General features: G+C 40.2%; 1 protein-coding gene across 1 annotated transcript in view; it reads right to left on the bottom strand.

Moving 5' to 3' along the window:
- The window catches only part of LOC105684980 (helix-loop-helix protein 11), a 146,249-nt gene that overhangs the window by 111,208 nt on the left and 22,434 nt on the right, over nt 1-12,607 (bottom strand). Inside the window, exon 2 of the mRNA XM_012398745.3 lies at nt 3,641-3,926. Within this exon, the coding sequence (XP_012254168.1) occupies nt 3,641-3,926 (286 nt within the window). The remainder of the gene's footprint in view (nt 1-3,640; nt 3,927-12,607) is intronic.

The following is a 12,607-nucleotide window of genomic DNA, read 5'->3' as shown; positions in this document are numbered from 1 at the left end:
GATGATCAAGGAGCGATTCCCGCCATCCGATCGTTCGCGGCGAGCTTTGAAAATGAAATAAAAATTAGAAATCGATATCTTCCCCCCCATTCGCCCTATAACTCAAAAATTCTCATCCCAAACCCTTTTTTCATCGTAACAATTGATCGGATCACACATTTTTCACGTACGCACGTTACACGTACGATCAGTGTTTCTGAATTTTTCCTCCAGTATTCGCGTCACTCAGGAAGTGCAAAATTTCGCAATAATGAAGAAAATATGAACATAATTTGCTGTAAGGAGTAAAAGAAAAGAAGAAAAGGTTGCCCTTGCCCCCTGGGCTAGTTACACTCGTGCCGCAGGGCAGGCAGGCAGACCGGGAGTGAAATAAGGGATGGTGGGAAGTTCCTTCCTCTTTTCGTACATAGAAAAAAGAATGGAGTTGCGGCAAGACAAATGACAGTCCCCAAAATTAGGACGAGCCTGAGGGTGGATTTACATCGTCTCGATTAAACTCGACGTGTCGCAATGTGGCGTTACGTGAGCATTGTAGTAAACTTCGAACAGTTTCAACGAAGAGAGTAGGAAAATTAGAATAAAAAATTCCACTTATAAATGAATGAATGAATGGATGAAAAAAAAAAAAAAGAAATGAGAGAGAACGAACGTCCAAGAAGTTGCTACGACTGATAGCGAATGGGTCAAAGTTCGGAGGCAACCGGCGCCTCGATTCACGAGGAAAAATGGAAAGATTGAATGGAACGCAAGAGACTGACACGCGGGAATCAGTTCGTACGTATACAATACATAATTACAGTATTTATTTATTATTCCGAGTGCATTAGATGGACTCTTCTTTTCAAGGCTGGGTTCAATGAATTTTTCAGGAACCCCGAATTCGAGTCGAATTCATGCCACTGACGCGCACGAATTCGTTCCCTACGCCACGGAACGCGAACGGTGAACAAAATGGCGCGAGACCCGAGCAGGTGGTCCAACGTGACGCGGTACCCCACGAAACGAACGAATTTCCTCGATAAATTATTTCTTTTGACCGTCAAAAATTCGTCATCGAATATTTCTTCGGCATCAAGCAATTGCATATATCTGCATAATATTCGAAAGAAAATATCCTTCAATAATTCACAAACTCTCGAACACTGTGTAAGAACACAGCGAAAGATTTTTGTGTGTATAGAAGTAACCGGATAAGACGAGGGATAAGATAATGTAGAGGATTTGTTGCGTTAATAAAACGTTATCGAAGTCTTAAACGCAGTACTGGTTGCAGACGCGGATAAAATAAATGAATAAAAAATAAAACGAAACAAAATAAAACAAACTTACATGTATAGCTACATTACAATAATTTACGGTAGGTATGCATGGAAACATTTTTTACATTGTCAAACGGACATCGCGCCGTGTATTATAATATTACCATATAGTTAATCATTGTCACACGTGCGCTCTTAGGTCACTTTTACGGTGTGAGATTATAATAAAAATAATAATAACAATAATCACCACCAACAATATAAAAATCATGCGTGTATGTACATGAAATATATGAGGATATGCAAAGATGATCGCGGGATGAATACACGAATTGAACAAACCAACTTAAAAATAGAATATATGGGTATAATGGAAAGAAAAAGAAATGTACATTTTTCTTTTTCCTTTATAATTCATACGTATGGCTGTTCAAGTGGCGTATTTAAATCGATTTAATTAATCACCGTAATTGATTAAAGGGATTCACCAAATCTGCTTCGGGCTAATAACGTGCAGGGTCGTTGAACCTGATCGGGATTGAGAATATTTTCCTTGTTTTTTTTTTTTTACGATATGATCAGGGTGATATAATACCGCGAAAAAGTGATACGAATTAATAATGCTCGGTGCAAAACAGAGGACAAAAGAAAAAAGTCGACAAAACTGTACCGTTTAAACTTTCGAAACAACTTTTTTTTCAAGCCAGTATCATAGTTATGAATCGGTTAATAAACCGAAAACGATATGATCCGATAATTGATTAATTCTTATCCGATCGAATGGCGCTCCAAGATATAAATATGCGGTATATATAACCGGGTGACCCCCACCCCCTCCCGCCCCAAGTGTAAAACGCGTTTATTACACTATACGAATATAAAACGATTAAGATTCCGACTACGTCGTTTCAAGCGTGTGTGGCAGAAGGAGAAGCGAGTTCTCTTTTCGCTTCATGTGAATGAAATCCATTGTCGTCTACACTCGAGTAACAGCGGCAGTAACCACACAGCCGGTACAAGTCGAGCCTTTTCATTTTATATCGTCGTGGCTGGAGAGACGTCATGCTTTTCAAAAGAGCTTCCATACATCATCGCATATAAATCCGGTGCAAGTTGTTACTGTTTTACGTAGTCGCTCCAACGTTTGTTCTTCGCGACTAGCGAAATACCGTTTCAAAATTCGCGAAAATTTTTTTTAACGAGCCATCGTTACGCGTACAACGTTACAAATACACAGGGCGGGGCGTTTAACTCGGCACACCTGAATATCTCGTCTGCAGTTAGACGTTTTTTCGAAAAAATGGTTCATGCAAAAAATGTTTCGCTTGAACGGGGAAATGGTGAATTATAACGTTCCTATAAGGTCTGAACTGAAGCGGGTGAGGCTATGGAAGTACAAAGTCAAAGTCAAGGGCAAGGGCACTCGGAGCGCCCATTGAATAAAATTGAACCACGAGGTAAGAACGGCGAAGGACCGAGATTAGCCAATTTTTCGGAGGATTTTTTTATCGCCAAAATTTCTTAATCAAGACAAAAATCTTCCACGATAGAATTTATTGATATCGGAGAAAAGACATCGATCGCCTTTCGACGATATTTCATGAAAAATTAGACACTCAAATGACGTTAACGAACGAATTAGTTTCATACAAAACATCGATTCGTTGGGAGCCTCACGCCACACACACTATAGCCTGGGCAGGAAATCATCATTTTACCATATGTTAGTTCAAAATATCCATAAACGGTCCGCGCATTGATATACGCATTCGGTGCGTAGATTGCGGTCTACCGATTACAGATATGTTAATAAGTCGCCGTTACAATACACGTACGAACATTCATATATACAACATAGAACATGGATATATTTTTCGTCGCCGTCGTTACTGACCTACATAATTAAGTAGTCGTCCGGTTAATTATCATTGCACCGCGTCATACGTATACGCGGCGTTTTCTCAAGTTAGATAAATATGTACACATTGCACATATCACCACTGCAACGCATATTATACGTCGCAATTTCCATTGAACGTAACGAGACGATTGAACGTTATCATTGCATATAGAAGGAAGAAAAGACAAGTTCGATTATCATTGTTCGCGTGAGTAAGTATAAGATTCTATCGGATGATTTTCCGATAGAATTTCGCGGCGACGATGGGATGGACGAAATAGCGTGGCAATTGAAAACAATATCATCACTAATTTCGTCGAAAAAACGTTAAAATAACGCAACGAAGGATAAAAATGAATAAACGTATCGTAACAAGGAGGGTGTAAGTTACGACCTTTTCACCCCTCGATATTCCCTGACGATGGGAATGGATGAAAAAAAAGAAAAGAAAAGAAAAGAAAAAGATTCGATCGTTTCTTACCTTGGACAGTTTCTCGCCTTCGTGATGCGGCAGGAGTGTTCTGAGCGATTGAAATCCGGCGTTGATACTCTGCATCCTCCTTCGTTCGTTGCTGTTGGCGATTTCACGCCTCATTCTCTTCTCTTGCTCCATGTGACTTCTTGGCGTGGCCCGTCCTACTATGCCGTTGTTCCCGTTGTGACCGTTCAAGTTAATACCTTGTCCGTCGTTCGATTCCTGAAGGTCAGGGTGTTCCCCGATGACCACGTTAGTGGCCACGGAACCCTCGTCCGCACCCTCGCTGCTGCTGGAAAATCAAAAGCGGATTCATGAATACACTGAACCGAAAAATTCACCACCCCGAATTCGGGATACATATGCCCAATCGCCACACGCAGAATTACAACCAGATGAGAAAATAAAGAAACGAAAAACGGATTACGACTCATCGTCGCTCCGATCGTGACAAACGCTGAATCACCGCAATGCACGGGGTCCAAGTCAAGGTTTAAAATTATGACTCGAGTGAGAATTTTATCACCGTATCAAAGGGAGGAAGCAGGGAGGAGAGAAGGGGGGAGGGGAAAAAAAGGAGGAGGAATTTGTAAACTGAAACTCGACTGAACTTGAAATTTCTTTAGATTAGTTAGCTGATCCGAGCTCATCATCGACTCAGCTTTGATTCAGCTTCGTAAGGCTTTACGCAAAACTTGTCTGAATCTATCGCTCGAAGTAATCTCTACGACGCATACGTATACATATTACAAACATATACACATATGTATATACGTACGACATTTCCGGATGGCGTTCCAAGCGGATTCCGATCCGTGCAATGTAAAAAATAGATATATAATCACGTAGTCGAATGATTCGAGTATTCGTTTCCTTTTTTTTTTTTTTTTTTTTCAATGTCAGTCACGAGTTTCTGGAATATTTTATTAGTCAGCCGAAGATTATGCGGCTACATTTCTCGCGCGTTGTAATAATAATATCATTTCATACCAATAACCGGGGCTCGATTGTTACGAGGATAAATTTACGGTGGAGATTCGGTGGCGAAAAACTCCGAACATTTGTAGATTCGCTTCAATTGACTATGGCAATCGAACTATGAGGAGTGGATATGTACAACGTTTTCTTTGACGCAATGATAAGACCTAATAAGTTTAACGATTCAAAAAGAGAACGAGAAATAAAATCAAGTAACTAAAACATAGATACAATTTCTAATCGGAGGAAGTCGTTATATTATAATGATCTTGGAGATAATTTTGTTTAAACCGAGACCCACATGGGAAAGAAGCAAAGTAATATTCCTCTCTCTCTCTGTTTTCCTCTCCCGATTGGACCGCAGAATCGGAAGTCACAAATTTATCCCGGAAACTGCGGCGGTTTGAATAAAAGAAAAAAGTTATATTCAAATAAAAATTAACGTTCGTTAGAAGTAGAGATTATTTAATCGTCAACGCTAATGGAGATGGCAAGAGAAAAAAAAAGAGAAAAAGGTAACTTTCGATCGACATGTATATTACGTCAAAGTAATTACTAATCAATAAAACTAATCAATATTATTAGAAGGTCCGTTCGGAGGATCAATTACCGATTCACCGATAGACGATATCATAATTAACATATCTGGAAAACATACGAGTAGCTTCGTGTTTTGGAAAAAAGAAAAGTGATAAAAAACGAAACAAAAAGAAGACCAATAATAAGACATTCGACAAAACCGGGACCCCATGGGAAGTCCGATAAAATGTTGAGACTATTTTTTTTCGAGTTCTTTTTTCGAACATCGATGAATAACGTAACGATGTAGAGAAACTGATCGGCGGTATACCGAAGTTCTGAGATAACAGGGATATAATATCGCGTGCGAAGAACACGAAGTACGGCTTTCGAGGAAATTCAAGTACTCCTACCGCGTCTTTTAGTTTGTTTTAATTCCTTATCGTATCGTTACCTACGGTGAAACATTTCTTCACATTTCTTCTTATCAATATCGTAATTCTGATCGGCAGTTTGCTAAAACGATAACGTGATAAAATATTGCGGAATCAGTCCGGGTATGTCCGGACTCGAGAAAGTTATTATTCACATTTCTATGGAATTATGTCACAGGAAGAGAAATCAGTTGTTCCATCGTCAACCTATCGATCGATTTGGAATTGGAAATAAAATACACAGTTTTTCATCGCAATATAGATCTCAATAGATCGTCAGGTTAATTCCGCTTGCCTGACTGCAAATAGTCACAAGGGGTACCCCTTACGATTTTTGTCGATTTTGGGTCAAAAAAAAATATTCTATTTTATCTGCTATTCTTATGTATTTTGATCTCAGAAACCCGAATTCACAAGTTAAATTGGTCTATCTATAAAATTGAACGAGTTATCGCCGATTTTTCGCTTTTTGGAGCAGAAAAATGGAGATATCTCGATGGGAAAAATTCGTAGCTCAATTTGACCAACGGATTCGTGTTTCTGAGGTCAAAATACATAAGAAAAGTGCCATACGAGCAATTTTAAAAAATAAAAAATTTTGGTCAAAATTTGAAAAAATCGTAAGGGGTACCCCTTGGAAAAATCTCAAATTTTGGGCAAAAATTTTTATTTTTAAAAATTGATCGTATGGCACTTTTCTTACGTATTTTGACCTCAGAAACACGAATCCGTTGTCCAAATTGAGCTACGATTTTTTCCCTTCGAGATATCCTCAAATTTATGCCAAAAATCGTGAAAAAATGGGAATAACTCGGTCATTTTTGCAGATTGATCAATTTTTCTTTTGGATTCGGATTCCTGAGCTCAAATTACATAAAGATACATCAAAAAATCCATTTTTTATTTTTGACCCGAAAAAGCGAAAAATTGGCGATAACTCGGTTAATTTTATAGATAGATCAATTTTTCTTCCAGATTTGGATTCCTGAGGTCAAAATACGTAAGAAAAGCGCCATACGGTAGATTTTTAAAATACTTAAGTTTTGGCCCAAAAATCGAAAATATTCAACGGGGTAATATTCCATTTTATATGCTATTCTTATGTATTTTGATCTCGGGAATCCGAATTCACAAGTTAAATTGGTCTATCTATAAAATTGAACGAGTTATCGCCGATTTTTCGCTTTTTGGAGCAGAAAAATGGAGATATCTCGATGGGAAAAATTCGTAGCTCGATTTGACCAACGGATTCGTGTTCCTGAGGTCAAAATACATAAGAAAAGTGCCCTACAACAGATTTTAAAAATACTTCATTTTCGGCCCAAATTTGGATAATTTCATATGCAAGTACGGAAAAATCCCTATTTGCAATTTGTACCCTAATTCGTAGCTTTGGGTGTTAACAAGTAATCTGAGCACGGTTTTCGAGCCCCCTCAGGCTGTCGAAAAAGTTTCATCAAGTGAAATGTAATACCCAATATGAAATCGGAAAAAAATTACGGGTCAGAAATTTAAACGACGAATGAAATCAAATGAAATCAATGCTAGTATTATAAAAGCGAGGCGGGAAAAGATGATGAGAGAAAAGGATCGAATGAATCTACGTATACCCAATGCCGATTCAACCGGATCTGACCGAACAGGTCGAGCAACTATGACGTATACCTACGTAGACGCTAATAGTAGACGACTCGATACAAATATTGAAATTCCCACGCCATTCCATTCGCCTGACCGTTCGCCAGTTAAATGCACGGCTGTCTCTACTCGACCAAATCGAACGCGGAACGAACGTGTAGTATACGCACGTAACCTGTACAGCCGATACGTTCGAATATATTATCCGTATGAACGTTCGTCGAGAAAAAAAAAAAAAAAACTCAAACTAAAAAAATGTATCGCAGTGAAAATTTTTTGCACCAACAAATTACGTCGCGAAACACCAAGGTCAACGGACCTTTGATTAAATTTTAATGAAAACAATAAGAAAAAACAAAATTATGATACAAATAATAATAATATCGACAAGCCATCCGTAAAGATGCTGATTTAAAAATACGAGTCGATAATAAATCTAAACAATGAGGTTATTAATTTTTAAAATACATATACATAGCGGACATAACCACCTTGATGTATAACTTACGAAAACACCGATGAAAAAAAAACACGTTCGTACGAAAAAGACGTGGAAAAAAATTTGCATCGTGTAAATTATTTTTTTCTTCTCTACGGATCATAAATCACGACAAAAATGATTATTCTGAAAAACAGTTTTTCCTCTTCATTATTTTTTGTTTTACCTTTCGCTTAAAAAATATACTATCATAGATTCGGTGTTCGGTAAAATCACGTGATATTTTTTTTTCGTCTAACCCAACCACCTGTTTTTTTCCCCCTTTTTTAATTTTCATGAACTGCACGTGACTCGCGAGGACCATCCCGTCTTGACCATCCCTCTTACGATGTCACATGCATCCATAAATATAGAATATAAACGTACGAAAAAGTCTCGCGGTACCGCAGTTACATTTGTCGATATTCGAGTAAATCTGCATCGTGACGTGTGGAATCGCATCCATAAAAGTCACGATGAAACTGAATCGCGCATCGTAAATATACCTATCTTTATTAATACGTACCAATGAAAGGAATAGCATAATTACGAGGAGGAATGTAATGCTGTCGGAATAAGAATAAAAACATCATTTGGTTCAAAGTACAACAAGCAGTGCATATACCTAAGCGAATAAAAATATCTATAATCTCTCTGTATTATACTTATGAATTTAATTTATCGCAACAACCTTCGATAAATTATACGTAAATATTATAAATACATCGGAGAAATTTTCACACTTTTCAATCAATTAGCGAGAGTGTAAAAACAAAACGAAATAATTGCCGAATGAAAGAAAATTTATATTCCTTTTGTTCAGCGAGTACATATAGGTACGTTTACTAGTCGAGTGCATAATATCGACACATCGATAAGTATTTTCTTAGTGTATTCACACTTTCGATCCGATTCATTATTCCCCGTCTTGGAATGGGATAAAAAAAAAAAAAGTAGTTTTGGAATTTTCAGCTAATGAGGTATCGTACCACACCCGAAGCTCACACCTTTTTTGAAATATTTAGGATTGGAAGATTATTTATTTATTTTTTTTGTTTCATTTTCTATTTTTTTACCGTGATGTAATAAGAGATTCCGCAGTCAACGCCTCAAAAATTTTTCAACAATTTAACCAGCTAATTATTACACATCCAAACGTAGTTCTAATGAATAATTAAAATATGGTAATTTAAAGACGAAAACGCCAGTTAAGTTGAAACACACCGCGGACAGCTCAAATTATAATACTTGTTGAACGTAGAGGAGGAGAAGAAGAAAAAAAAAACCTATGCAAAGATTTTCACAAAAGATTGAAACGAAAAAAAGCCAAGGTATCTGCAAAAAAACCGAGCGAATGAATGACAACTTTCAATTTCGACAAACTCAGTGATACCAATTCGCACGTTGACTTTCCAAATAATTATCCTCCACTAGACGTTTTGCAATGATTTTTTTCTCCTCGTTTTCCGAGCAACGTAACTGCTCGCGAAATAAAATAACGAAATTGTTCAATGAAAACGGAAATAAAAAATCAAATCAACTCTCCAGCGAGTAGATTTTTTTCATCGTCTGTATGAGTCTCGCGATAACCCTCATCCTCTTCCCCCCCCAAACTAGCGGCGTCGATTACGAGGAGCTGCCAAAATTGACGCTTTATGGGGGCGAGGCGATCGGGAGAGGCGGAGAGAGGGAGGGAGAGACGTGACGGTGAGTCATCGGGGCCGCGACCTTCGTCGGTGTCGCAGTTGATGCGGCTACGGACCAACTCAACGCGCTCATTCCGCTTTCACACGTGGCGACGATAATCGGAGCACCGACTGATATCGCGATGGTAACCGCGGTAGCCATGGAAAATTGCTGGTATATAGGTGGGATGAGAAGAAAAAAAATTTTACGCGCACACAGCGACGCATCGCGCATCTCGACGCCGCGTACCGCGCGTCTTCGCGTCGTAGACGCCATAAATCGGACGAACGGGCGATAGAGCGGCCTGAAGTCGAGAAAAGAAAAGAAAAAAAAAAACGAAATTTATCGTAGATGGATTATGTGTATACATATATTATGACACTTTGAATCAGGCCAAACGCCCACACCCTCGCCGGATCTCCGATTTCTTTTTTTTTTTCTCTTCATTTCATTCCTCGTATTCCCTTCACTTTTTCATCCGATCGATCGGTTGATTGATCAGGTATTTTCTCTTTTTTACTTCTTTCTTCTTTTCTCAACTATTTTGATCGAAAGATACATATTTCTTGTTGGGTGTGCCCATTACTTGTAGTACTATACCAGCATCGAATCGTGGCGTTACTTCGATTTCATTTACCGTCAGATCTGACCGTGGCCTTCGATTCTTTTTTGTGCTTGGTCGGGCTTAAAAATCACATCATCTAGCATCGGTGTGTTCCGATGCGTCTTGAGGTCGGTAATCCGAATCAATACCAACTGAATATCTACTTTGGGAGCGGAAGAGGAAAGATATATCACAATTTGCTATAACGCGAATCAACGAAATGAATGTCGGAAAATTTTCTAAATCGAGATTCGCGATTCGCGCGGGGGTGTCCATCAACGAAACAATCGGATTACACGTACGAAGGTTCCCAGCCCCGCGAATGAGATAAAAAGAGAGAGAGAGAAAGAGAGAGAAGAAAATGATGAAGCATAATGCGGTCGAAATATTTTCGGGTCGTCGTTACTCAGCAGACGCGTGTCGAAGGCTTACATCGGCACATCGTATGACGTGTTTCGTGTAGGTATGAAACAATTTGCAGACGCGCAATAGACCAGATGGGTATCTTAGATTAATAAAAGGAACGGGTCATCGGCCCTTCTACTATGACGGTTAAACTTCCGGTCCGCCAAGGTCTGGAAAGGTTCAAGGACGGGCGTTGGTACACGTGGAATTCGCGTCCGTCGCGTATCATCAGCTGGTGTGTCGGCCTCCTGACGTCACTCGAACGGAGCCAACCCATGAGGAGTGAGCGAACGACGAACGAGCGAACGAGCGAGCGAGCGAGCGAGCTAACACAGTCGAGGCAGTCGGTCGTCCGCTCCCTCTCCCCAATACCCCCGTTTCCAATTCCAATTCCAATTCCCCTCGCTTCTCACGCGCGAGGGGATCGGTCGAACGACCGTCGAACCACCCGTTACAGAGGAGGAGAACGCGGACGGACGTACGGAGAGAAATGAACGCGGAGTAACACGGAGTAGGTAAAAAATATGGAGTACAAAATGTACACGCGAACGGAAGAGAAGATCGGTGAACGGTCGAAAATTGGGTCGCCCAGATTTCCGCCTTCCGAGTTCTACCGGCTGCAGGGGGTGGCGCAGGGGCGAGCGGTCGTCGTTGGCGCGTCGATGAAAATTTTCTCCCTCCTCTCATTGCCTCGTTCCCCTCTTCAGTCGTCCCCTTTGGCGGTACTACGCCAGCGTAAATATAACCCCGTTGGTAATTAGATCTATCGCGGCTACTCAGACTCACAATCGGCGAGTCTGGGCCACCCCCTACTCTCCATCCCTTCCACCCTCGCCGCTTTTCTCTTTTTCGCTGCGCCCGTTAGCCGGTCACCGCTTACCCTGCATTTTTTCCCGCCTGAAACCAGCGACGCCGGAAGAACACATGCCGAAAAATTCGTCGGATGTTCTTCGAGTATCGGGTTGTCGGCGAGAAGGGAACCCGAAGAAGACGGAAAATCCCTAACTCGTATAGGAGAGGACAAATGATCGAAGAAAAAAATAGATAATTGTCGTTATCGTCATCGTTTCTACTCCAGTTTAGCTACGCGATAAATTGAAAAAAACAAAAAAAAAAGAGACCGGTACAGTCATGAATTCTGCAAATAAGGCAACTGACAAACATACGAGTGGGAAGAGAATATTATCGCAAAATTTGTACAATAGTACACCGATATGGCGAAGGAAGATATCGCGAGACTACGTACGATCGCGAGTTACAAGACGAAGGAAAAAAACAAGGCGAAAAGATTACGCATTCGAGATTCGAGCCGCGGACGATCGAGCAGGAGTGCCGGCCGCGAGTGGAGGAACGAAACGAACGAATGAGGGAACGCTTGAAACGAACGACTGTAGTGAGTCACGCACAGCTGACGGCTGGCGCCACTCAGCTGGCTTTTGTACGCCAGCTATTCCCGGTGTCTGTCTATCATCAGCTGTCCGTGCGGTAAAAGAAACGAGATCCAACAATTGCTGCTGGCTGATTCAACTTGTTTTACAATGAAAACATCATCGAGTCTTCCCCCCCCCCCACCCACCGTCTCTCGTCGGCGACGAGAAATTATTTCTCGTCAGACGCGTTGCCCGACATTTTTCGAAGACCCTCGAAAATTCGAACCACTTTTTTTGCCTTAATTTTCAATTTTTTGATCTCTCATTATACCGCGAAAAAATCATCTCACTGCCACCTCATTTACGTAACGAATTGCAAGGGTAGTGCTCTGCGGACAACGAGCTACGAAATTCTTTTTTTTTTATTCTATTTCCAAATCTGTAACATCGGCTTTTTGACGTTCTCCAAAAAGTCGGCGAACGCATATACTATAAATCAAACGAACGTTAGCACTGCGGGTCCGACAATCGAATTTCTCGACCTTGAAGTTACAACCTGAAACAGCTGTTACGATATTAAATTCTACCGGGATTGGCTGACTGTGAGCGAGACAACGCGAGGCCTCGGAGATGAAAGTATCACAGGATAGTTTTTATGTAAATCAATATACACACGGCAATAGAAGAAAAAACAGTCAATACGAATATCCATAATTAAGCCGAGAGTTAGTTGTTTTAGATTTTTCGCAGGTTTCTTTTTTCCATTCCGATAAACTTTATTGCCATCATCATCATTATTATTATTATTATCATCTACATAACACGTCGATCGCACCCAGTAGTAAAACGTGAGCTGTGATC

Source organism: Athalia rosae, chromosome 2 (genome assembly GCF_917208135.1).
Source record: "Athalia rosae chromosome 2, iyAthRosa1.1, whole genome shotgun sequence".
Classification (NCBI taxonomy): Eukaryota; Metazoa; Arthropoda; class Insecta; order Hymenoptera; family Athaliidae; genus Athalia; species Athalia rosae.
Note: the sequence above shows the minus strand (reverse complement) of the source record. Positions and strands in the feature narration are given on the sequence as shown.